Source organism: Gouania willdenowi, chromosome 6 (genome assembly GCF_900634775.1).
Source record: "Gouania willdenowi chromosome 6, fGouWil2.1, whole genome shotgun sequence".
NCBI classification, from domain to species: domain Eukaryota; kingdom Metazoa; phylum Chordata; class Actinopteri; order Blenniiformes; family Gobiesocidae; genus Gouania; species Gouania willdenowi.
Genome location: NC_041049.1, coordinates 68,573,974 through 68,601,965, shown reverse-complemented (window position 1 = coordinate 68,601,965; position 27,992 = coordinate 68,573,974). Strand labels below are relative to the sequence as shown.

Sequence of the window (27,992 nt, the reverse complement as noted above, 5' to 3'; positions counted from 1 at the left end):
GAAAAACGGGAATACAAGAATGATGCAATGACTCATGAAAAACGTTGCCATCAATCCTTAGTAATAAACTGTTCCCACTTAACATCTGTCGCTTTAAATCAGGGGGAAAGAAAGTGTTCATAACACCATGATTCTGTCTTTTTTTTTTAATGCCCCTTGGAAGTAGACGATGGACCACCGATATACTTCTAGAACACAACTTTACATTTTAGCATAAAAGATTATTTCTAAGCACATTTTAGCCATACATAATCAAGAAATTGCTTCAAAAACATGTCCCACACTTTTTCTCTGTTTATTCTACTGAGATGCACAATAAACAGAGAAAAAATGTGGGACTTTCATATCATCTGTATGTGAAGCACTTTTTTTTTTATTATGAATGGCTAAAATTTGCTTAAAAATAATCTTGTGCTAAAATGCAAAGAAAAGTACACTAACAAAGTATTTGTAACTTTGTAAAGTACTAGAATCCAGTACTCAAGCAAAAGTGTAGATACTTGAATAAAAAAACTATTATTGAAGTTGCTACCATACTTAAGTAAAAAAAAAAAAAGTACATGCTACTAAATGTACTTAAGTAAATAAGTAAAACCAATGTCCCTTTAAAAATAAGACGGTTACCAAATTCCATATATTTAATTTTTTTAGGAACGTGTAAAACACTGGTATATGGGAATAAATTAAATCTGTTATCCTTTATGAACACCTGGAGAATTTAGCACTCATAGATAACATTTGTAAATAAAATGCTAAAATACAAATGCTTAATTAAACCCTGAGTTAAATATTTTTAAAAACTTGATAATGTTAATCATAAAACTAAGGGACTTGCCTAACAGAAAAAAGCTCAAATTACCAAAATCTTTTTACATTGTGATGTCATCTTCAAAGGTTTTAAAAGTAACGAGCTCATTTTTAAAATGTCAGGAGTGGAAAGCACAAATATTTGTTTATAAAAAATTTTTAAAAAGTACGGAGTAAAAATAAGTCCCCAAAAAACAAATACTCAAGTAAAGATACCAGGAAAAACTACTGAAGGACAGGAAAAGTATTTGTACTTCGTCACCTCTGCTGCTGAGTACTGAAGACTAGTACTTTTTTGCCACCTCTGGCAGACAATATCCAGTGCATGATGCAGAGGTTTTCGCGGGCCATATTCAAAGCGCAGTGACGTGTCAGAGTGTGTACACCAATGGCAGCAGAGGGGGGCGTGCCCAACTATTTTGTTACAAACACGAATCCGGAGTAAGGAGTCCTTTTTCCTGGGTATGTAGCAGCTATTTAAACTATATAATGTTTACACTGGTGGGGTCTGTAGCGGGTGGGCGATGTGTGTGAACCACGGGGTGGGGTTTATTTTTATGGTTAGTTGCAGATTGTGCGTGCTTTAATGGATTGAGGTATGGAGGGGGGGGGGATATGTGCTTGTAAAAGACAGCATAACGTGGTGGACGGTGGAGGAGTAATAAGCGGGACGTGGTGGTGTGGTTGTTGGGACGTTTTCCCGGAGGTGGAGGGGGAGCCTGGACACGGGCTCTGCAGCGGTGTGTGCACGGCTTGTTTGCCCATGGATCGGGGATCGGGGGTGGGGGGGTGTTGTGTTGTAGTGGTGAGACAGGTTGGACATTTTACTCCTGGGCGTTGAAGTAAACAAAAGGCTACGATTGATTAATCGCGTGGTGCTCTTTTGATTGGATGGGGTTTGTGCGCGCGCTGAGCTGCGTTGCGGGAATGGCGTAGCGTGGCTCTGCCTTTTTTTTCTGTTTTTGTTTTTAACCGATGTGTCCACACGGAAACACGGAGCCGTGTCGCTTTGACTTTGGTGTTGTTTAGAAAGGACGACCGGGCTCGAGCTTCCGTCGCCTCTTTCACTAATATGCCCGTGCTCGCTCCCGCACGAGTCCAGCGCACGCGTCCGCGGTGCGTGTTTTCGTGCGTCCTTTTGTTCGGAGTGCAGACCCATCCTGGGGGAGCGTTCTGTGCGTTTGCACGAAAACTTGACGTAAATATAAAGCGGGGACGAGCTTCCATTGGCTCTGTGTGCTGTTTGTGCACGCTGCTGAGCACATATTCAGTAACCGTGCGGGGAGGGACCAGGAGAAGCACTGCTAGGTCCTCTTTTCCTGGACTGAAGGAGGCAGGAATCCCGGGGCTTGCGTCGCGGCTCCGCCTGTCGTGGGCGATGGTTTATTTTGGAAGTTCCACCTTTTGGGGATTTGTAACGACGGACCTGCAAAATGATTGGCTGCAGAGGTCCCTCTTAACTCATCTGATGGGCGGAGCCTCCCAGAGTCCCCTCCTCCCACGTCACGTGTTGCCAACCTCCAGAAAAGTGGCCAATGATGGGGCTAGAAGTCAGGCCCGTTTCCGATTGGATGAGTGGGTTGATGGACAGATGAATCACTGGTTACACGAGGAATTTCAAAACAAGATGCAGACAAAGAAGGAGGTGAAAACATTAAACATATATTATCCAGACGTGTAAAGAGTGCCAATATATCCTCCTCAAGTATAAGTACAAATAAGTCGTACATAAAAAACTCAACTACAAGTAAAAATTAGCTTAAAGTAAAAGCTACTAGTTACCTTCACCCTAGGGCTGCACAATTATGGACAAAATAATAATCACGATTGTTTTTGATGAAAATTATAATCACAATTATTTATCATTTTAGTGAAAAATCTGTATTTCTTATGCACTACTTTTGAAACAACAATGTATTAACAGTGTACAGTGCAAAATACAAAATGTCCTTATCTCATTATCATACCACCGCAAGTTATATTTTAGTCTTCCAAGTTGACGGGAGAATGGCTTACGTATTTGACACAGAATTCACACCTGATCACCATGCAAGAACAATAATTATGTTATAGATGACATTAAATGACAATGTACAACTTTTTTTTTTCTTTGTTCATACCAAAACAAATGCACTCCCCAACTATGAGTGTCAATGCAGTGGTGACTAGTTCAATTACCAGCCATAACATCTAAAGTTTACATTGTTACATTATGTTTCCTGATAACTGATGGGACTTATATTCAGAACATTCCAGGTGGAAGTGGTTAGAATCTGCATATATCTTGTTCTCCTATTTGCTGTTCAGGGAATTGCATCATGAGACATGGCTGACACAACACCAGCACAATCAAGTAAGTTACTCAATTGGACATCAGGATTTTCTCTGCATTGAAACACACACAAAAAAAATCTGTAACTTACAATATCACACATGATCATGTGGCATTACATCACATTAAATCAATAATGTAACTGCAAAAAAATAAAGTTTAGAAAACCAATGCATCTTCCAGTCGCTACTACTACTTTTCAGGTGATAATACATAGTACATTAATAAAGCGACATTCAACTTGCACTTTCAGATTGTGAAATTTGGTTGAAAAAATGTTGTGATTCATCTCAATAAAATAAAACTAAAACTTGTCAACGAACTAGTATGTGTTGTCAATAGCTGGTTTAAACCCTCTTTAGATCTCTAATTTTTCTTCTTCTTTAAACACAAAAAAAATACATGAACAATACACAACATTGACAATCAAGATCCAAACAGAAATAAAAATAAAACCAAAATCATTCAGGATTCACTCAAAAGACAAATATCCAGTAATTTGGGAAAATCTTAACCACAGGTTTAGATTGGACTAAAAAAATGGCTAAAATCAAAACAACAGTGTTCACATTAATAGTTTTACCTGGTTTCTTGCTTGCCCGTGTTGCCACTGCCGTATAACTAGTAATGACTGTATTTAACTTTGAATATTGCTTTTCTTTTTGTAATGTTTTGTGCAGTGCATATTTCATCCTTACTTTCTTATTATTTCTGTTAATTTTAACCTTTTTAAAAGCCTCCTATGGACAGGTGTCGTAAATTAGCACATGTGCTAACAGTCTAACTAATGTAATTGTGACGCCCATATCAAATAAAGGCGGGGGAAAAGAATATAAGAAATTTAACATTATTTTTAAATATTTTAAACATTACAAAAAATGTGACAAACACTGCTCTTTTTTAATATCTACATTTATAAATGAATTTTCTTTTTTAAATTGAGTTGTACAAAAAAAGTATTTTACCTTTAACTTTTTAAACCAAACTCAAGTGATAGAAAACCAAAATGCTGACCAGAAATCCAGTCCTGTTTTAACATTCTCCCAATGAACATTACAAAAAGAACGTGTAATCACATAAATATTAAACTTTTGATATATATATAATCATTACACGGGTAGATATAATTTAGCACTTTACAATAAATCGCTTTAGCTAAACACATATTGTCCGAATAGTTTTGACAAAAATCTGGTGAAATGTCTTTAATTATTATAATAGTCTGAATCTGTGCTCAGTGATGTACTGACATTCGTCGCGCTCTCACTCAAGTCAAAATGGGCGTGATCGGCAATAAACCCATGATTGACAGAAATATGACCAAATAGAATCATTGACCCCGCCCCTTCTGTGCAACCTTACCAATAGCGTTACTTTGTAGGCGGGATCCCAGGTTAGAAACCCCGCCCCCTGCATCTAACCGATCGGAGATTGTTTTCCTCTCTTGGTCAAGATTTTCATTTTATCCCTCTGCTTCATTTTTATTATTTTAAAGCCATTAGTCTCCGATAAGTAACTATCCAGGTCTACGGAGCTTCAGCATATTCTGCAGTCAGAACGGGAGCATTTGAATTAAAAAAAAAAAAATAGCGGATTTCGATCTGTGAACTTCTGTTTGGGAGAGGGGTGAGTTCTACTGGATTCATTCAGCAAAGCTAACACGGCTAGCAACGCTACATGTCGCCAGCAGACGTGAGAAGTGAATTATCTGTGCGAAAAATTTGTCTTTACAAGCCAGTTACTCACGGGACATGTCTGACACATATGTGCTACAACAATGCTAGTAATAGCCCTTGTTTAGCCACTTGTCCAGTTCGCTAAAGGTTAGCTGCATGTGCTTCCCTCCGAGCCCAGAACGGTGCACGGGCACTCTAATGTTGTTTACATTAGCTAGCAGCTAATGTGGCTGCCTACCCGCCCCTTATCGATAACACAAACATGCTCCGGGTGAAGTTGTTTCTCATAACAATTCAAAAAAACGCGAAACTTCTGCCTGAATACGAGTCCGCATGGCGACCAGCCACTTCCCGGTCTTACCTGTGTGAGCCGGGGTGTTTTTAGCCGGAGCGGAGCCGAGCACCACGCTCTAAATGGCGGGCGTGGGGGGGAAGCGCTTCGCTGTAACTCGAGGTCGGTGCTTGTGTTGCTAGGCCACACACAGACACAGCAGTGTGTACAGCCTGTAGCGTCACTGAGCTCACTGTTGTAGTCGACATTATTTATATTTATACAGTAGCGTTCTTCCGACTGGTTAAGGTGGACATTTTCTCACTTGGTTTAGAAACACTCAGACTATCCGGTTTATCACTTATGTGTCACTTTGGTCAAACGTGCAGACTTTTAGACGCTATTTGGTATCATATCTGTGAGGTGCCCTGGCTTGTTTTCAGTCGCAGCTGTTACCAGGAAGTTGTGAATGGCAGACGATGGTGTTCCACGTTCAAACTGCACCTGTTTGTTGCGCTGGTGACGTAGTGTGTCTGCGTTTGATTGGCTGCGAGGGCTGCAGGATGCGTTCACGTTCATTGAGGAATATTGTGCATCGGTTCATGGTAGGTGGGCGGGGCTTTAAATTAACTCCATAGATCAGCAGCCAGCATGGTTAGTAGATGCTTAAAGTTAGCAGCCAACCACATTTTCCACCAGCCAATTTTTTTTCCGCAGCGAAAATAAACTATATTGTTAGTGCCACAGAATATATTTAAACGTTGATGTTTCTTTAAATATTTTTTATTTTTTTATTTTAGTTGATTGCAGAAATACATTAAACTGATAAAAATATAAATATTTCATTTGAAATCAGCCATAAAGATGCAATATGGAAGTTGGATGTGTCGGAGAAGGGAACCTTTTATAAAGTATATTCTCATAACTTAATAAATAAACATTGGATCCCTGGAACACTGTTTGAAGTTAGAAAAAAATTTTGCCTTTAAAAAAAATCTCTGATTTTTTTAAAGAAAAATTGGAGTTTTGTTCCGATATTTTCAATGCACTTAAAAATGACTGCAGACATCAGATATATTGTCAAAAGTACAACTTTATTGCTGTGATTGTCCTCAAGAGTTAAAATGCATAGAACAATCCCAAAATAAACAGTATAAACAATTTCAAGCTTTAACCCAGGTTTAAGCAAAAGTGCAACAGCAACTTCACAGTATCTTACATTTTCTGATTAAGAAATCAGATAACTACGTATTTAATAACATTACGATTAAAAAAAATAAAAAAAACTCTTCCCTTAGCATCTCAGTATAGTGCAAATAAAAAAAATAAACATGCCTGTGGCACACATATAGCATAATCAAAGGGTAAACAAAGAGGGGGCGGGCTCACATCGCGCTATGGTAACGTGTATGCTCTTCAAATGTAAACAAATCCCACTCCCCACAAACTGTATAGTGCACATTTTAAAGGCGAACAAATGGTCAAATACCAGCCACTTAGAAACCGACATCCATTTAGTATTAAAACTCCTCAATTTCTTCTTATTTTCAGATCCTCTTTCGTCTTCATTTTCCCTTGTGTCAGCAGCAGCCTTCGTTTTTAGCAGTTCAGGTTTTTCAATACCAGATAAATATCTTCACATGTTTATTTTACCACTTAATTTCACCAGTGGGTCTCCAGATAAATATAAACTGAATTGGGCCACATCATTTAGGTAGGGGAGGAGCAATTTCAACATTATTGTGCAATTCCACATATAGCTGATGTATAGCATATAAGGCACCAACAATATTCAAACAATAAATGAGGGAGAAACTAAAACCTGGAAACGTTTTGGAGACACAGGCCAGTACTGGTTGTTAGAGCTACTATCTTTACCAGGGAGCAAATATTTATTCCTGGTTATTGTTTTCCGGAGTATAATGGGGATTTGTTTTTTTTTTTTTTTTTTTTTTTTTTTTTTTTTTTTTTTACAGGCGAATAGTTCCTACTGCATGTTTACAAGTTTATTTATATTTATTTATTATTGTGCTTAGTTCCAGTTATGAAGATATACATAGAATGAGCTGAATGGGCTAACTTTTTAAATAATTATAATTAAAAATAAATAGATAATAAAAAATACCATGTGCATGCAGTAAGGGGCAGAATTGACCTAGTATCACCCAATAACTGACAAATTGCAGTCCCTGCGGAATCTTTATTTCAAAATTTCTCGATTTTCTTTTCTTTCTTTTTTTTGCGACAAATTTTTGTATAATTTAGGACAATTTTGTGGGATTGTTTGTCTGAAATTGCAGGAAATCTTTAGGGAGTTCATTCAACATTAAAATTTGTGTTTCATTAAATTTGTGAGTTCAAAGGGATTGAACTATCTCCAACTGAATTATTTGGTAATTTACACAATGATTTCTTTTTTTTTTTTCTATTGTTTTTAATTTCCCCTGTGGGCTGATTTGGCCCCCAGGCCTTGAGTTTGACGCATGTGCCATATGGGGATTCAAGACTTTGGTCACCTTATTCTTTATGAGTCTGTACTGTAGTTTGTGGTGTATGAGACATGTTAAAAAGACGACATTAAAAATATCACACAGAACAGTCAAAACCGTCACATGATAAAACATCCATATAATGACCAGTTTATCCTGTGGAACAGAGAGATGTGTGGTTTCCTTCTGATGCCACAATTTATCAGTACTTTAGAACTACGCTCACATTATTTTTAGTAATTTTTGTCAAAGCTGAATAATAAAAAGGCTCATTGGAAATAATGGTTTGTATCATAGTATAAAGACTTGAAACCAGTAAGTGTCAAATTGTCAAATTTCCAACCCACCACCCTCATTTCCGAGTCTTTCAGCTTAAAAATAACAAATAAACTAATAATTATGTGCTTAAGAAATGTATTTAATTACTGTCAGCTGTGTTTTAATGATTCATGGAAAGTTTTGTTTGTTATTTTGCTGAAATTTAGAAAGATGTACAGGTAGTTATTAGATCTTTTCAGCATAAAAAAAAACCCTAGTTTTCTTAAAGACTTTTTCTTTACCGTCATGTTGCTTTGCTTCTTTAGTAAGAGACCAGTGCTACCAGTGTCCCCGAACCAGTGTATTAGAAGGTTAAGTTATGTTAAGGACGAGTTATTCTGATAGTTCCTAGACACATTTGTTCCCTTGTTAATGTGCTGCTCTATGGTTCACAGGTCTCACAGCTCTCATGAGTATGAGTTCATAATGAAGCGGCGTCTGGAGGATCAGGAAACAGTTTTTGCTACCCAGCAGCAGCGTCGCCTTGCTGGCAACGCTGAGGCTTTCCAGCACCGTGTCCTGGCCCCTGCACCGGCCCCGGCTGTGTATGAGGCCGTGTCGGACACCATGCAGCCCACAGCAGGCGTCCAGTACTCCGTCCCACAGGGATACCAGGTACATTCAGTTTCTCTCTGCAATGCTGCAGTTGCTGCTACAACTCCAGAATGATGTTGTAGTGGGGGGCATTTATTTGATTTTATTCCCCAGCATCAAAGATAATTTAATCTGTGCTTTTCCAGGTTTCCACCGTGGCTCAGAACAGTGGCGGGCACGGACACACCCCGAGCCCAGCTGTCCACGGGGGGTCCCACCATCACAGTTCAGCAGTCCAGTCACACGTGCCCACGGTGATGTCGAGCCACAGCCACACGGGGGCTCCTCAGACCTCTGCACAGGGCCAGCAACAATTTCAGAGGCTTAAGGTTAGTTAGCACTAGGAATGTAACGCATGTTCGCGATATAAAATTAAAAGGTTCACAAAATAAAGGTTTTAAAGGAGTTCAGCGGCACAATGGCATTTGACCCTCCTGCTTCCCGTAGCAGCTCAGAGCTTTGTTTACAACATGGCGGACACCACGTGTGATTCGTAGACTCATATAATCAAATAAGCGGCTGAAACAGAGAACGCGCAAACCCTGCGATCAGCGTGCGCTTGTCTGGATATAAAGCTAGCGTCTCCATTGAGCGGTGTTGTGCTGATCTCACCCCCCCACCCCGGCAAAAATGAGACGTTGCAAAGTTTAACTACATTGTACAAATTTAATATTTACAGTAATACAGTTCTCGTGAAGGTGAGACGCTATTAGACAGTGGAATTTATAAAGTAAACAAAGAATATAAATCATAATCTGATGTATTTGTGATATATTTCCCACTAAAGATTATCTTTGATCTGCAAGCAGCAGTTTACATCTCTAAATTATACACTTGGGAACATTATTGTGGAAACTGCAATTATTTCCTATTCATAGAAACTTGGATTATTATTTTCTGACCCACTCGAACTCAAACTGGGCAAATTGTGGCCCGTTTAAAAACGAGTTTGACATCCTTGCAATTAGCTCTTAAAGATTTCTGACCCTAGAATTACAAAGAATATAATCCCTTAAACAGCTGGTATTTATTTATGTATTTATTTATTTTTTCCACACTTTTATTTTGAAAAAATGGCTCTTATTTGTGAAGCAGGAAATGAGAGGTTTGACCCTAGGTTGATTTTCAAATGTAAAGATGCTGTCCTCTAACAGTGGCTGAAGGTAAAAACCTCAGTAATATAATGTTGTTTTTCTGGTCTTAGGCTTGATAATTAAAGCCTTCCAGCAACCAAACCTTACATGTGCAAACATGTGTTCAATGCTAAGCTAATTGTTTGTTAGCATTTTGTCAGATCAAATGAAGACCAGTGATTGTTGTTGTTGACAGTGTGTGTGGTCATGTGGTCAGGAGGTTATTTGTGCAGCAGTGACACTGCTCTAACATTAGACTCTAAATATAAATCTATTTAAGTGTCTCTGTTGTGTCTTTAGGTGGAAGACGCTTTGTCTTACCTGGATCAAGTGAAACTGCAGTTTGGCAACCAGCCTCAGGTCTACAATGACTTTTTGGACATTATGAAGGAGTTCAAGTCGCAAAGGTGAGACTGGGGCAATTCTTTAAAGTAGGGATGGGCCACTCTATTACAGTGGGGGCCACAAAATTGTGATTGTATCTGATCTGAGGGCCACAATATCAACATTCATGTCAGCATTTAAAATAATGGCCATTATGTGTGTTTTTTATTGTATTCTTGTTGTAATTTTGTGTGTTTTTCTGTCATTTTCTGCATTTTTTGGGATCACTTTCTATATTTTTGTTGTAGTTTTCTATTTTCTCTTGTCATTTATGCAATTTTTTGATGACGGTTTGTGTGTTTTTGGAGCTATTCAGTAATGTGTTGTTTTTGTAGTCATTTTTTAAAGTGTTTGTTTGTCTTTGTTGTCATTTTGTGTTTTTGTTTGGAATGTGTTGTGTTCTTTGTGCATTTTGTTGTCGATTTCTGTGTTTTGGTAGTTGTTTTGTGTATTATGTCAGGATTTATATTGCTTCCAACTTATTGAAATACAATTTTTGGGGATTTGTTTTGGTGGCCGCACAAAATTAGACCAAGGGCCACATGTGGCCCCCGGTCCTCCAGTTGCCCGTGTCTGCTTTAAAAGTTCACTCATACAAGCTGCTGATCTTTTTTATTCCTAACAGAATATGAAACTTTCAAATGAAATGTCTGTAAACTCAATGTACGATCTATGATTTTTTAAACTTTGCTCCATGTTCTTTCACTCATTTTCCTCACCTTTACCACGTAGTCCCTAAATAACTTGTTTTTTTTTTTTTACTCCTCCTTCTCCCTACTTCCTGTTCGGTGTACAGTCAGTGCAACATCTCGTGTCCGTAGCTCCGCCCCTCTCAAGTAATCAATCAAAAATAATAGTTATTTAAAGCATTCATTATAGCAAGTGCTATATGGTGCTACAATAATGAATGGTGAAATACTAAAGGTCCAGTTAGTGTCACTGAAGGATGGCCTGCTCGCCAGTGTCTGTGCAGGTTGTTTAGAATTAGAATCAGCTTTATATTGTCATTGCACATGTTATAGAGCAACGACATTTCATTTCAGTTTCATCCCGTCCATAGAAACATGAAAAGACAATCACATATAACATGGGAGGACAGGGGCGGGAGAACTGTGGGTTGTTTATGGAGCCTGTGTGATGTGAAATGTTTAGATTGCTCAGTGTACACTCTTCTCTGGAACTGTCCATCACATTAAAACATAACTAAACTTTTATTTCACTCACTTCCCTCACCCTCAAATGAACTAACAAGCTCATATTTACACAGTGTTTTCTGTGTGTGTGAATACGTGTAGTGCCAAGTTTCTCACTCGCTCCTCCTGACTTCTGTTCACCATGCTGTGTGTGTAGCCCCTCCCCTTCACTATATTGACCAATCACGTGCCGCTTTTATAGTGACATTCAATCTAATCTGCTTCCATTCAGGAGTTCGTCTGACCCCTTGTGTTTGTTGTTGTTGTTTCAGTATTGACACTCCTGGGGTCATCAGCAGAGTGTCGCAGCTCTTCAAAGGTCACCCCGACCTCATCATGGGCTTTAACACTTTCCTGCCCCCCGGCTACAAAATTGAAGTCCAGACCAATGACCTGGTCAACGTGACCACACCTGGTCAGATCCACCACATCACCCCTCACGGCATTTCAGTTCAGAACATCCCCATCACGGGCGCTGCCCCCCAACATCCACCACAGCTCTGCTCCCCTGCCATCACCACCACCAGCGCCCCACCCCTCCTGACCCAGCCCACCCCTGCCAAGATGAGCAAGGTAAGAGCACCAGTTTGAATGCACCGCTGTGCAGAAAGTTGACACCTCCCTTTACAGGGTTCCCACAAATTTTTAAAAAGTCTTAAAATGCATTAAATGAATGAAATAAAAAAAAAAAAAGATTTCAATTGTCATTAAAATGTCTTAAATCAATGTTTCAAAAGTCTTACATTTTAACACATAATAAGCAAGATTTTATGATTGTAGTTAGTCTCACAAAAATATATAATTTACCTCAATATCACGACAGAGGAACCAACTACAAATCAGTTGCAGTGGGACTCTTTTTACAACATGGGGAAATGTAAATGAAAATTGCCTGTCCTATGAATATTTTTCTTAATGGTTTTCATTTTTTGTATATTTGTTGTTGTTTTATAGATTTCTGGCTATTTTTGTAATCATCATGTGTGTTTTTGAGTGGTTTTGATTATTTTAGCCTATTTTTTTGTGTATTTTTGTGTTTTTACTTTGGGGGCCGCCAGTCTACACTTGACACCGAAAAAAATTGGCCCTAACCTTATGGAATTGATGTGGCTTTTTTCCCCAAATTGTGTTCACTGTGAAGTTGGTCTTAAATTAAAATTTCAAATAGCTTTAAAGGGATCCTCCACTGTTTTTACAAATGTGGCCTACAACCTTTGAAATGTCCTTATTAGAAGATCTATGTCTATCAAAACACATTATTTTGCACCGTACTTGTTTCATTAACTAAATGGGACTAGTTTACCGTTTGAGAGCCTGTGCGCTCACTCAATAAAAGTAAAAAAAAATCCAGACTTAAACCATGAAACCAAACCTTCAACCATTTCTGACAAGAACACCGGTTCTTTGCAGCAGACAATTTCAACTTGGGCCGACATTAATGAGCAGCGGTGGATCTGGTTGCCTGTGTTTACATGCACAGAGCTCTTCTTCTGGAAGTGGGAACTGTCGCCCGCTGTGGTCACGGGGGCTCACGGATTTTGTTTATCAAATTTTGGTAAACAAAAGAGGTTTACATTGACTTTTTTACCTTTTACTGATTTTTAGAGCAACCCAAAGCAGCACAAGTTGTCATTTTGAGTAAAAAAGCTGCTAAATGATCCTGAATGATTCACCTCCTATAGAACTCAATGGTCTAAAAGAGGCGTAAGACGTCATCAATGACGTCATTTCAACATGGAGGCGCACAGGGTAAAGTAGTCCCATTTTAAAAAGTTAATAAAACAAATATGGTGCAAAATAATGTGTTTTGTTAGGCATAGATCTTCTAATGAGGACATTTCAAAGGTTTTAGGCCACATTTGTAAAAACAGTGGAGGATCCCTTTTAAAAAGTCTTTAAAAAGTCTTGAATTTAATTTGACTGAAGCGTAGGAACCCTGTTGTAACACTTTGATCTGCAGCCCCTTCAGCCACTGCCATTGACACCGAGCAGCCAGAGCAGTCCGTCCATCCCTGCCTACACCTCTCCTCGCTCCCCGCCAATGCAGCTCCACCCACCCCTCAGCAGCACCCCAACTGGCCTTCCCATTCAAAATAACCAACCTGTGGAGTTCAACCATGCCATCAATTACGTCAATAAAATTAAGAACCGCTTCCAGGGTCAGCCGGACATCTACAAGGCCTTCCTGGAGATCCTGCACACGTACCAGGTCAGCACTTATTTATTTTTTGTTTGATTTATTTTGCACAATTACAGAATATAACACATTATCATATAAGAGATGGATAAACAGTGCAGGAAAAGGCAGAAAGCTCGAAGAGCTTAAATAGTAATCCGTAAAGCACTGACAAAAACAACAGAACTTAAATTAAAAAAAATATATATACAGTATATACTGTGTATATATATATACATACATACATACCGGCATCAGGATTGGGATCAATTACATTTTTCAGTTACCATTAAGTTTTCAATTACCCATGTTTGATTACAATTCAATTATGATTACAGTGACCATCATATTTTCCAATTACAATTAAATTACAATTATTTTTTATCCTCAGAAAGTCAATTACAATTACATTCTCAATTACTAAAGTTCAATCACAATTAATCACAATAACTGAGCCTGAAATAAATAACCTAATAAAAGTTAATCTTCCTCTTGTGTTAGCTTTCTGTTAGCATCTGTTATAATAACGGGTCCTAAATCAGCTCTAAAATATACTAAAAACAAATATCTATCATCTAATTTATTTCCTATCTTTGCATTACCTTGATAGGCTTCCTAATTAATGAAAATATGGGTTTTAATATTTTTGTTGTGGGCATCTGAGCCTTTTTGTGTCAGTATACTCCTAGAATTATATATTTTAAAATGGGGAAAGCATGATATGAAACATATTTTGGTTATTGTTAACTACATATTTGTAGAACTGTACATAGAACTGTAACATGGTTCCCCAGTTTTAGCGTTAAATTATAATTGTCAGTTTTATTAGAATTTTCATGACAATTACAAAGTTTATGACAGGAACAGATTTTGAAAATTACAGTTATAGTTACACCATAATTGTAATTATATCAATTACGCAATAACAATTATAATTGACCCCAACCCTGACTGATATATATTTAAAAAAATTAAAGATAACCTAAGACAAATGGTTAAAATTACTAAACATATGACAAGATTCAATAAAAACATGTTATTATAAAGGGTTTGTTAATACCTCAGTGTCAATAATTCAACAGAATACTCATCCAATAATAAAAGCTTAGATTGAACAAAAATGAAATATACCACAAAGCGAGTTACATGCAATCAAAAACTTCTCAAGACGTCTTTTGTAACATTTCAAAGTCTTACAGTGAATAATTCCATAATTCTCAAACTGAGAGTCACCAAACTACAGCTCAACCAGAATACAGTGTCCTTATTTACATTTGTTTGTGTTTATCTTCATCAGAAAGAGCAACGCAACGCTAAAGAGGCGGGGGGCAACTACACACCCGCCCTGACTGAACAGGAGGTGTATGCTCAGGTAGCACGACTCTTTAAGAACCAAGAGGACCTTCTGTCAGAGTTTGGACAGTTTCTGCCAGATGCCAACAGCTCAGTGGTGAGTTCATACACAACCACAGGCCCAGTCAACACTGCTGGATTATGATTTTATTAATATTTTGGACATAAGCAATACTGTTCAATATTCCTGCTCAGAAGTTGTATTTGTCTCCCAACCAGGGTATAATTGTAATTGATAATTAATTACAACTATGGCGTAATTATGATTGTAATTGTAATTTTAAAAATGTGATAATAATTGACTTTATGTGAATGAAAATCCTATAAAAATTGTCAATAATAATTTAACGCTAAACTTGGGAAGAATGTTACAGTTTTATGTACATCTCTACACATATGTTGTTAATAATTATTAAAATATGTTTCATATCAAGTTTTCCCACATTTTACCATTTAAAAAATAAAAAATAATAATTGAAATCGAGGAGAATACTGACACAAAAAAACTCAGATGACGACACCAAAAATATTAAAAACCTATATTTTTATTCATTAGGAAGCCTAACAAGGTAACCAATAGATAGGAAATAAATTAGATGATAGTATATATTTGTTTTTAGTGTATTTTACAGCTGATTTAGGATCCATTAGCATAAAAGATGCTAACAGAAAGCTAACCAAGAGGGTCAAAGTTAGATTTTATTAAGTTATTTATTTGTTTAGTAATTGAGAACGTAATTGTAATTGGCTTTCTGAGGATAAAAAAAAATTGTAATTGGGGGAAAATGGTGGTCACTGTAATTCAGTTGCCATTGAACATGGGTAATTGAAAACTGAAAGACTGAAAAAATGTTATTGACCCCCCCATGTTGGTCCCAACTCAAACCTGTTTATTACTTTAGCTGCTCAGTAAAACCACGGCTGAGAAGGCGGAGTCTGTACGGAACGACCACGGTGGCACCGCCAAAAAACTCCAGCTCAACAACAAGCAGAGGCCCAATCAGAACGGCTGCCAGATCCGACGCCATCCCACTCCGGGATCCACGCCCCCAGTCAAGGTACAGGCGTATTATTACTAATTAATATTCCATGCTGTTTTTAGGACGGGCTACTGGACTCACAACACCACTGACTTTCTTCTTTTCTCTTGTTGTGTAAACGAGTTAAAATCACTACTCATCTGTTATTTGTTAATGGATCGAGCTGAGATTTGGTAGCTATAATCTATGAATGTGTACGCATCGACACTCGGTGCCCGATTTTTGATTTGGGGCCCCAAAAGAAAAAAAAAACTCATTTATTTGCGAGTCAACTATTACAACGGTTGGTGGTATCGAATCATTACTACATACCAATATATAAATGGGGCCCATTACCCCATTTCCAGTCATTTCCAAATTTTTGTGAACATAGTCGTGTGATATGTTGTTTCAAAGGTAAGGTAAGACGTTCCGTGGGCCCGGCCGTAGTTCATCCAAACTTGTTATTGAATATGTGGTTTCTGATCGTTGTCTATTTTATTGTTGTTATGGTTTTGCTGCAGAAGAAGCCGAAGTTGATGAGTTTGAAGGATCCGTCCGTGGCCGAGGCCAGCAAGCATGGAGTCGGCACAGAAGCTTTGTTCTTTGAGAAGGTGAGGCTAATTCACACAATTAATGCTGAAGCGTTATCCTGTCACAGAGAATCTTACTGAACTTATAATATAAAATATAAATGAAGTCTTACTCGTACTTGTAATGTTGAGAAATTAATTAAATGGGTTGACAAATATTTAAGGTTATTGCTACAAAATCTGATTTCTGTTTTTTTTTTTTTTTTTGTTCTTTGAAACACAAAATATTAGTCTGAATATAAAATGATACAGTTTACGGCTCACTTTCTGTTTTATATTTTTAAACCTGCTTTTATTCCTATGCACCCATTGTTGCACTTTTAGAATTGTTTTAAATGTAAAGTTCATTATAAATAAAATGTATTATTATTAGTATTAGTTTTATTAATTTTTGAGAGGGACAATAATGAACATACACAATACAGTGATGTAAACATGCCGGATTTAGCAAAGAAATGCTAGTTTATAGTTTATATAAAAACTTCTTCCTTCATTGTAACACCAAAAAGAATAAAACTACACTGTAGAGACCAGTTTATTTATTTCAAAGAAGCAGAAGACGTGTACAGAGAATTCTCAAAGGTGTGTGATGTTTACTATATACTAGCATTGATTTAGCCTTTGTTTAACACTTCAAAGTTGAGCAGTGTTTCCCATCGATTTACAGCCTTAAGAAGCTGGAAAATATATTTTGTCAAAACTCTTAAAAAAAAAAAAACAAGAAAAAAAAACTTAAAAGTACCGAAAACAAATACGTTATTGTTTCAGTATATGCATTTATATCATCATGCATTGACTATTGTAATTCTCTTTTTACTTGTTTTATTAAGTCGACCTTAAACAGACTCTAGATCGTACAGAACGCTGCTGCCAGACTTTTAACTGGACTTAACTAACTAGAACATCCCACATTACCCCCATTCTTTCTACTCTGCACTGGCTTCCAGTTAAGTTTCGAAAACAGTACAAAATATTAGTACTTACGTTCCAAGCGATACATGGTCAGGCCCCTAAATATATCACGGATTTGTTGTGCCCTTACACATCAGGTCGAAGCCTTCGATCTTCAGGTCAGGGTCTCCTAAAGACCCAAAAATGAAATTTAAAACCCGAGGAGACCTGGCGTTCCAGGCTGTAGCTCCCAGACTCTGGAATAACCTACACCAGTCTCTCAGGGAGCTCAACTGTGTGGACTGGATTTTAAATTTTTATTATCCTTTAATGTTGCTGCTCTTATTTATTGCTTATTTATGCACCCATTGATATGATGTTGCACTTGTATTTTTACCACAGATCTGTACAGCACTTTGTGATTTTATCTGCAAAAAGCGCTTTATAAATAAATTACTTAGTACTTCTTACTTGTGCTAAATATTTGTCTGGATTAAAACAATAATTAATGCTCTAATGTTTTTAATTTCAGGTTCGTAAAGCCTTGCGAAGTACAGAGGCCTATGACAACTTCCTGCGCTGCTTGGTCATCTTTAACCAGGAGGTGATCTCCAGGGCTGAGCTGGTCCAGCTGGTGGTGCCATTTTTAGGGTGAGTTGGCTTTAAATCTCCGTCAGAGTGTCGGTAGATCTGCAGCGTGATGCGTAGATGTCTAAACTATAGATGTGTTTATGATTTACAGAAAATTCCCTGAGCTCTTCAACTGGTTCAAAAACTTCCTGGGATATCGAGAAATGTCCCACCTTGAGACGTACCCCAAGGAACGAGCCACTGAGGGCATCGCCATGGAGATCGACTATGCCTCGTGTAAGAGGCTGGGGTTCAGTTACAGAGCCTTGCCCAAGAGCTACCAGCAGCCCAAGTGCACGGGGAGAACGCCGCTTTGTAAAGAGGTGAGGGACCAGTTACTCAGATCAGTGGTTCTCAAACTAGTGCCCCCTATTGTCCGACTACAACATTGAGCTAGGAAGACCATTTAAAAACAGTTATAAAGCATAATGATGGAATGAATGGGTGATAAAACACATTTTAACGAATCTCATGTTGTAAATAAGGGGAAAGAAACAGTATTTACGCAGTGGTCCCCAAACTTTTTTGGATGGTGACCCCATTTTAATAGCAAGAATTTCTGGCGTCCCAGAATTTTTTTTAGTTGAACTAAATTTATATTTCACATAGTGAAAGTATCGAAATACAGTTGTTAAAGATTGTGTTGTTTTAATTTAAAAAAAAAAAAAAGAACAATTTAACCATTTAAAACATCTATTTTACTATTCCAGAAATTTCAGGCACCCCCATTTAAACTCCAGGTGACCCCACATGGGGTCCTGACCCCAAGGTTGAAAAACACTGATTTGGTGGCTCCTGAAGAGATTTATTTCTAGTCATCTCACGCCTGAGGTGGGAGCAAGACTGATATTTTATTTGTTAATTTTCCACTCTCTCAAGTACCCCCTGTAATGCAATCGTGTACCCCTAGTGGTACACGCACCCCCATTTGAGAAACACTGACCTAGATTCAACCCACGTATAGCAGTTAGTGGTATAAGAGTAGCGTGGTGTTGGTGGTGCTTGTGTTTGGGTGTCGGTCTCGTGGGTGTTTTCCTTACATGTCCTGCATAGTAAATACGTTTCCCGTGGCAACGGAAACTAATCAAATACCGCGACATAAAGTGTGAGCGCAAAATGGAAGTGATAATTTTTAAAAACACATTTACTGGAATTTACATAGAAATTGAATTAAAAAAAATTAAAAATCTTGTAACTTTTTTTTTTTTTGCAGCCTGTACTTAATGGTTCACGACCCAGGGGATGGGGACCACTGCCTTAAAGCTAATGACTCAATTGTTTTGTTTTCAGGTCCTAAACGACACCTGGGTCTCGTTCCCGTCCTGGTCTGAGGACTCCACGTTTGTCAGCTCCAAGAAGACTCAGTACGAGGAGCACATCTACAGGTGTGAGGACGAGCGCTTTGAGGTAAGAGGGTGGACATGCAGGTGCCATATCGAGAAAATCTGGTGGATAATATTTAAGAAACCTTTGGCAAACTTGTATTTTCTCCTCCACATAGCTGGACGTCGTTCTCGAGACAAACTTGGCTACCATCCGAGTCCTGGAGACAGTGCAGCGGAAATTATCACGCATGTCTGCAGAAGAGCAGCCCAAGTTCCGTCTGGACAACACGCTGGGCGGCTCCTCGGAGGTCATCCATCGCAAAGCCATCCAAAGGATATACGGAGACAAGTCGCCCGACATCATGGATGGCCTGAAGAAGAATCCTGCTGTTTCTGTCCCCATCGTGTTGAAAAGGTGAGACATGCACGAGCACTGTGCTGTCACACCAGCTTCATGTGCTACAAAGAGGAGTGAAACAGAAATAGACCAAACAGGAGGAAATCCTGTTTGGTCTATTTCTGTTTCACTCCTCTTTGTAGCACAAATGATGGTTTACTCACTGAAACCATCCCGCCAAAACAAGATCTGATGACGCAAGCAAGCACTGCTAAATAAATCTTTTCATATATTTTTAATTGATTTATTCTTTGAATCAATGTTAATTTATGCAATTACAATGCTTTAATAGTGAGGCCTTGGTTCTCTCATTTTCAGTTTACTTTGCTGTTTGCGTTGTGATTCTTGAGGTATGCAAATGAAAAACCTATTCTTGAAATCTCTTTATGTTGAGATGATTTGTGGAATTAAAAGAAGGTCTGTGTTCGATCTTAAAGTAGATAAAAGAACCTTTTTTACCGTTAAAGTAAAAAGCTTAAAACTTATTTTTGAAAATGTGGCTTTCAGTGTTGTGATATGTCACGGGTTCACTTCCCAAGAATTAAAAATGATGACTCAGTCGAAGGGAAATTTTAATTTAGCTGATTTTATTTCCAGCTCCACATTCCCGACAGTGTTGCAGTGTATTTATAATGCAGAAAAAACCCTGAGTATTTACAATATTTAGAACCCCTGCTTATATACTCTGTAGCTCCTCCCCCTGGGATACTTTTCAGAAAAGTCTAAGTTCTTATCGTCTAAGTGTCAGTCTTTCTATCCCTAAGTCTCATCATGTGTGTGTGAATCTTAACGTTGTGTTCTCTGGCCCAGGTTAAAGACAAAGGAGGAAGAGTGGCGGGAAGCTCAGCGAGGCTTCAACAAGATCTGGAGAGAACAGAATGAAAAGTATTACCTCAAGTCTCTGGACCATCAAGGTATCAACTTCAAACAGAACGACACCAAAGTGCTTCGATCCAAGTCGCTCCTGAATGAGATCGAAAGCATCTACGATGAGGTCGGTTTTCATCAGAGCCGTTCTGTGTTGAAGTGCTCGTTGTACGTGAATGCTGAAACACACGCTTTTCTTTCCAGCGGCAGGAGCAGGCATCAGAGGAGAACGCCACCCCACCGACAGGCCCCCACCTGACCCTGGCCTACGAAGACAACCAGATCCTGGAGGACGCTGCTTCGCTCATCATCCACCACGTCAAGCGGCAGACCAGCATTCAGAAGGAGGACAAGTACAAGATCAAGCAAATCATCTACCACTTCATCCCCGACATGCTGTTCTCCCAGCGGGGGGAGCTTTCAGACGTGGAGGAGGAAGAGGAGGAAGAGGAGATGGAGCAAGAAGAAGGCGTCTCCAAAAAGCACAACGGTGTCCCCGGATCCAGGAGCCCGTCTAAGTCCAAGCTGCTGTTCAGCAACATGGCGGCGCAGGAGCTGCGCTCCTGCGACGACGCCTACAACCTGTTCTACGTCAACAACAACTGGTACATCTTCCTGCGGCTGCACCAGACGCTGTGCTCGCGTCTGCTGAGGCTGTACGGGCAGGCGGAGCGGCAGATCGAGGAGGACGTGCGAGAACGAGACTGGGAGAAGGAAGTGCTGGGGCTTAGAAGGGAGAAAAACAACAATCCAGCCATTCAGCTCCGCCTAAAGGAGCCCAGTGAGTAGCCACGCCCCCTTACACTTTACATTAGGTTAAAGCTGTGGTTTTTAAACTTGTTTAGCTCAAGTACCCCCTTCTCTTATTTATGAATCTCAGTACCCGCTTTGTCCAGATACGACATTTTGCTCAGAATACTAATCTAAACCAGGGGTCACCAACCTTTCTGAAGCTGTGAACTACTTTGTGGGTACTGTATAGTCTGAATGTCAACCAGTTAAATACTAAATGTTCACGGTCTCACTTTAATTGGAAGACTAGCAGTAACTTAAAAAGGTAGAGAATGTTTAAGTTTCAACATGCAACACTTTATTTCTCCCAATTTATGCAATTCTTTCATTCTTTCAAGACCATATATATATTTTATGCAAATACACCTTGCTTTTTAAAGAGAACCCATTATATATATATATATATATTATATTATATTATATTATATTTAACATACACCAAATCTGCAGCACTTAAAAACATTGGTCAGAATGTTTTTGTGAAAATAAACATATAAAGATGGTAATTCAATACTAAAATTTTATCACGTGCAGCAATGTTTAACTCTACTAAGTGCTGACTATATCTGTCATATGTATTTGTCTTTGCAAGTTTGAATCCTGGAAAGTAAATCAGATTTTAGGGCCCCTCACATGGTCCTACATGGTGGCCGTGGACAACGTGTTGGTGACCCTAAATTGGAATGAAAGAGTGATAAGACACATTTTAAAGAATCTAACTTTGTAAATAAGTGAATGAAACGGTATTTAGTTTCCCTGAATAGATTTATTTCTATATTTTTTATTATTTCCGGTCATCTTCCACCTGGTGTGGGACAAAGACTGATCCTTCTATTTTCAGTTCATGTTTATCATTTTTAAACAAAAATAAACATTTTAAAATCCCCATATTTTTAATGCTTTTATTTGTTAATTTTCCACTCTCGATCCAGTACCCACTGTAGTTCCATCGCGTACCCCTAGAGGTACACGTACCCCCATTAGAGAAGCATTGGGTTAAAGAACCGGCCTTTGAAAGCTCTTCTCTTCCTTTCAGTGGAGATTGAGGTGGAGGATTATTACTCGGCTTTCTTAGAGATGATCCGGAATCTCCTGGATGGAAACATGGAAGCTTCCCAATACGAGGACTCACTGAGGGAAATGTTCACTATTCACGCCTACATCGCATTCACCATGGACAAGCTCATCCAAAGCATTGTCCGGCAGGTAGAATTATCCTCCCTCTCTCCTCCACTTTTGTCGTTTAAGGAGAAGTAATCGCTCACTCAGTCTTTCCCTACTCCCGTTGTCCTTCCTCTAGCTTCAGCACATCGTGAGCGATGAGATCTGCATCCAGGTAACGGACCTTTACCTGTCCGAGAGCAACAACGGGGCCAGCGGGGGAACCTTGTCCACGCAGTCGTCGAGATGCGCCGTGGAGACGATTTATCAACGCAAAGCCGAGCACGTCATGTCTGACGAGAACTGCTTCAAGGTAAACACATCAGGGAAACATCTGAAGAGCTCATGAGAGTAGGGCTGGGCGACACGGACCAAAACTCATACCTCCATATTTTTTCTCAAAATGTCTATATACGATATTAATCTCAATAATTTTAACTCAATAAAGTCTGACCAGAAAGATAATTCTAGGTTAAATTTGCTGATGAAAAATGCCACACAGGTACATTTATTAACAAACGGCTGCAAAATATGTTGGCTTTTTCCCCTTTAAGGGACAGCACGTGTGAGTGAGTTCTGCAGTGTGGCTTGTTTAGGGGTTAGGACGTAGTCAGGAATCTAACTGCTTTTCATGCTGTTCTGAGAAGTAGTGAAATCAGCGATTCCTAAAACAAGTTTTTTAATACAAAATAAGCTATAAAATACTGTATATATGAAATATGGAAATATTGTAAAGAAAGACACTGTTCGACTGTACTCTATGAATAATAGTAAATACTTGTTTGATGTGATTTGTACTGTATTATTGTATAAATTAAAACAGGTTAAAATTAATATGTAGATATATCGCGATATAGATGATATTGTCATTTTCGAGATCGCCAAAATATTAAACTTGATATATCTTCAATCATGATATATTGCCCAGGCCTAATTGTGATGAGCAAAGGGTTAGAGACACAACCTTAGCTGTGGGCTTGAATCCAAAAGACCCAAACATACCCATTCTCCCTTTACGCGTCTGTTACTAAAGAATTCAAACATTCATCTTTTCACTGTTGTTGTTGCACCTTCATGGACTGAAGATTGAATCGACCATTTAACATCGTTTTCAGGCACCTGTGTGTTTTATCCTGAGCATCTGTGGTCTGTGCTACTGCTTTATACTTTAATACATTTCTGGCTGACATTAATGCTGACGTTTTCTCAGGTGATGTTTCTGAAAAACCGAGGCCAAGTGCAGCTGAGTGTGGAGCTGCTCGACACCGAGGAAGAGAACTCCGACGAGCCCATGGAGGCAGAGGTGAGAGAGTGAGCTGCTAATGAACCCAGGAACTGTCATGAGATACTTGGCCATGAACAAATGAACAAAACGGCGAGAGTAATATACAAAATTTCGCTAAATAACACAAAAAATACACAAAATAATGAGAACAAAAAAAATTCCAAAAATTACTCTGCAAACCCACAGTACTAAAAAACAGAACACACAATATACACAATATGACTCCAAAAAAACATATAATTTACAGAAAAAATACACAAAACGACAACAGAAATTCACAAAATTACACCAAATAACACATAACTACAAAAATACACAAAATGACTCAAAATGATATACAAAAATACACAAAAGGACAACAGAAGTGCACAAAAACATACAAAAATGAACATAACAACAACAGCAATACACAAAATTACACCAAATAACAACTACAAAAATACACAAAATGACTCAAAATGATATACAAAATTACAGAAAATGAAAACAAAACTATTCAAACAGACAAGAAAAACACTAAAAAAATTACTCTGCAAACCCACAGTTCTAACAAACAAGCAAAACGACAACAGAAATACACAATTTAACTCCAAAAAACATATTTTACAGAAGAAATAACAAAAAGTCAACAGAAATGCACAAAAACAAAAAAAATTATGATTAAAAACAATTGTTTTTTTTGTTCTTTCCGGTGCTAATGCTCAGATTGCCCACCTCTGGTCAAAGGTATTAAATAATCAATAGTTTATCACTTTTTATTCTTTTTTTACATTTTCCTTTCAGTTTTTAAAAATCAGTTTCAAAATAAATGTGGAATGTGTTTTTTTTCAGTGTTTGTATCAATGTTAGAAAAAGCAGAAAAATAAGTGTAAAGTAAGACATTGCTGACTCGTGCTTCATTTTGGTAGTTTATTTCTAAGCACATGCATATTCCATCAGCCACTTCCTCAAACTAAACAACTTGTGTTTTTCTCTCCCTCTCTAATTGCAGCGTTGGTCCGATTACGTCGGGCGCTACTTAAACCCAGACTCCACCACTCCTGAGTTGAGGGAACATCTTGCACAGAAGCCTGTCTTTCTTCCCAGGTCCGTTTCACCATCGACTCATTGAACGTCAGCGATTTAAGATGATTTTATTACATCTGCTTTTCCAATGACATCTTTTCTCTCTCTTAACCAGGAACCTGAGACGGATCAGGAAGTACCAGAAAGGCCGAGAGCAGATAGACAAGGAGGCCAGCGAGGGAGGCAAGAAGTCCATGGAAAAGGAGAAGATGGAGTGCATGTTTAAACTGAACTCGTACAAGATGGTGTACGTCTTTAAGTCGGAGGATTACATGTATCGGCGCACTGCCCTGCTGCGAGCTCACCAGGTACGTACCAGAGACGGGTCAATACTGTGACTAAAGTAGAGCAGGAGACGGATTATATTTACCTTTAAATTACATGTGACGATACGATACAATTCACGATTTACATGCCTCGATATGATTTTTAATTAAAAAAAATTGATTTGAAAGTTTTTTTGGATCGATACGATAATCACATGGTGAAGTATCACAATATATTGCCAAATTGATTATTTTCTTAGACCATTTGAAGTCAAATATGAGGCATGTTGAATGTATTTTACTGGTTAGTGGACACAGTGATACATGCAACAAAAAAAATAGAATAACTAAACCACAAAAATCACTTTTTTCTGCTGAATACAAATGTATGTCAAAGTATTTCAATTTGTTGTATTTAGTTGTAAAATGTCAGAGTGACTGCCCTCTATGGGTTGAAACAGGCTATTACAGTTGATTTTTGCTATTACCTGAGAACAAGATCATGTGACATTTTGGGACGTCTTGTGTCACAAAGAAGCATTATTAGCCCCGCCCCTTTTATAAAAAGCCCACCTGTGGGCTCTACAATCTGTTGGATTGAGAGAAGAGTGAATAGAGGTATATTGATTAATGAGCAGCTAGTTAGCATAGCATAGATAGTTCACTGGATATTTTATAGTATAGACTGGGAGTGTCTTAACTGCTCCAAAAGCCCCGCCCATAATCAAGGTGTTTTTTTTAATTTATCCTCCTAGTGGCAGGTCATGAGAAAGCAGGGGTTTAGTTACTCTATAAGTTAATATGTGCAGACCGGTGGGTGGGGGGCATGTCCAGTCCTAGAGAGCCTCTGTCCTGCATGTTTAGATGTTGGTCCACCATATCTGATCGTTAGGAGTCGCTCGTTATCAGGCTTTCTGTAGAGCTGCACCATGACATCACCATTAGATCTAGGTGTGTTGGAGTCTGAAACATGCAGGACAGCGTCTATCGAGGCTCTATGATGACCATCTTTCTGCTCTCTCCACCCCACAGTCACACGAGAGGGTGAGTACGCGGCTGCACAATCGCTTCCAAGCGTGGGTGGACGCGTGGGCTCAGGATCACGTGACCCGCGACATGAACGCCGACACCAACAAGTGGCTGATGGGCGAGGGCGGCGAGGGCCTGTTGCCCTGCAGCACCACCCGCCACCCCGAGGTCCTCCACTTCATGAACATTAACAAGTACCGTGTCAAATACAGCTCATAACCGAGGGGGGGTTGGGGGGTGGTGTGGGGGGGTTGAGCTGCTCGTGTGTTTTTAAAGATCGATGTGGAAGCACAAATTGTTTATCTGCCGTGTGTGTTTGTGTTGCACCCGGGGCGGCAGGATTACTCGTTTTTTTACCAGCGTTTTTAGCTGGGCCCCATTGTCCACAGGGTCTTCTGGTGCCAAAACCTGGGAACGGTGACGTTCCGGGCGCCAATCCCAGCTCTAACCAGCAATCAGAGCCACGTCACGAACTGTTCTGGAGCGGTTGGTAGTAGTAGTTTAAACAGGGCTTGGAGCGTGTGAGCCTGGGGCCGGGACACAGCGGTGCTTTTTTTTTTTTACCTTTTCACCAACCGAGGTTTGGTGAAAGTTCTCCATAAAGAAGCTTTTATTCCAAACCCATGGCACTGACATCCCTGGTTGAAAGGGTTATTCTGTAGAACAATGTGATGGACAAGTGCAATTATTTTATTAGACGGCAGCGTTCCAGAGGTGTGAGTGACGTATGAGAGCTCTAACATTCCTGTTACAGCCTAAAATTATACAAATCATGTGTCGTCACCAAAAGCAGACAAAAAGGCTTTTTTTTCTTCTTTTAACAGACACGTGGAAACCCAAACCCTATCAGATCCTATGTCACGATAAACAAAAACAACACACAGTCGCCTCACAACACTGTTAGGTGTAAAATTGTAGAGCTTTGTGTTCCAGTGTCTGTGTCGTGTGTTGTACATATTATATTTAATTCTATTAATACTCACAATCCTCGCTGCCCTGGGTCAACCTTTCTGTTTTTTTTTTTTTTTTAAAGGATACCCTCTGCCAACACACACACACACACACACACCAGCCTGTACGTACACACACACACACGTTTGTTTGTTTTTTGTTATGTCACATGCACCTCCTGCTGTAAATACACTGTACATAGTCTCAGACTTTTTATGACAGATCTGTGTTGTTGTACTAGTAATCCTTTCCAAGCTTACTGTGGACTTTAGTGACGACTGGCTAAAGTTAGTATGTATATATATACATATACATATATATATATTAAAAAAAAGACAAATGCAAGACCATTTATTACAGTTTTTACCAAAGGGAGTTGATTATATACTTTGTGTGTTCCTTTATGTCTCCTTTCATTTCTATAGTAGAATCCTCAAGGGTTGGAATTGTATCCAGGTCTTTTGAGTTTTTATTATTATTATTTTTTTCCCTCTTCTTGATTGTGACAAAAATATCTGCCCCCCCCTCCCCCCCCATCTTACTCATGACTACCCCACATGTTTGTGGTGATGGTCGGACTCCTTTCTACGCTGAACTTCTAATTCACAGTCTGACCTTGTGACGGATGTTTATTTTCTTCTCTGGATAAACACACACACACACACACACACACACACACACACACACACACACACAGCCAGCCATATTTTTGATATTGGAGGAAGTCACACAAGCATGTCTTTAGTCCCTTTATTTAGACATTATTTAAAGTAATAAAATGACATTTGTAGCCTACTGAACCTTTTTGTAGAGTTGGTTTATTCAAGTCAGTGTTTGTCTGTTTCTATTGGTTAATTCTGGAAAAAAGGGGGTTTTTTGGTGCTAAATTGAAATACTTCCTGAATGTTATACCCTTTATTTCCTGTAGAGGGAGCCATTTAGCAAAACTACACTGTTAACCTTTGGGGACAAAACGTGCACCTTCTACTTATTTA

At 38.8% G+C, this 27,992-nt stretch overlaps 1 protein-coding gene across 4 annotated transcripts; it reads left to right on the top strand.

Moving 5' to 3' along the window:
- The first annotated feature begins 1,210 nt into the window (after nucleotides 1–1,210).
- sin3aa (SIN3 transcription regulator family member Aa) lies at nucleotides 1,211–27,797 on the top strand. Of its 4 annotated transcripts, none has more exons than XM_028450295.1 (21): nucleotides 1,211–1,269; nucleotides 8,289–8,508; nucleotides 8,634–8,816; nucleotides 9,921–10,027; nucleotides 11,470–11,770; nucleotides 13,158–13,406; nucleotides 14,671–14,823; nucleotides 15,629–15,784; nucleotides 16,270–16,359; nucleotides 17,762–17,880; nucleotides 17,972–18,182; nucleotides 19,150–19,266; nucleotides 19,361–19,599; nucleotides 20,392–20,575; nucleotides 20,653–21,229; nucleotides 22,277–22,446; nucleotides 22,541–22,714; nucleotides 23,612–23,704; nucleotides 24,678–24,772; nucleotides 24,867–25,059; nucleotides 26,050–26,265. In XM_028450295.1, the coding sequence occupies exons 2-21, from the start codon at nucleotides 8,320–8,322 to the stop codon at nucleotides 26,263–26,265; spliced, it is 3,816 nt and encodes a 1,271-aa protein (XP_028306096.1). In that variant the 5' UTR covers nucleotides 1,211–1,269; nucleotides 8,289–8,319. The 4 variants fall into 4 exon arrangements, with proteins under 4 accessions (XP_028306096.1, XP_028306098.1, XP_028306097.1 ...); XM_028450297.1 differs by lacking the exon at nucleotides 1,211–1,269 and adding an exon at nucleotides 3,115–3,160; XM_028450296.1 differs by lacking the exon at nucleotides 1,211–1,269 and adding an exon at nucleotides 4,569–4,765.
- Nucleotides 27,798–27,992: the final 195 nt, after the last annotated feature.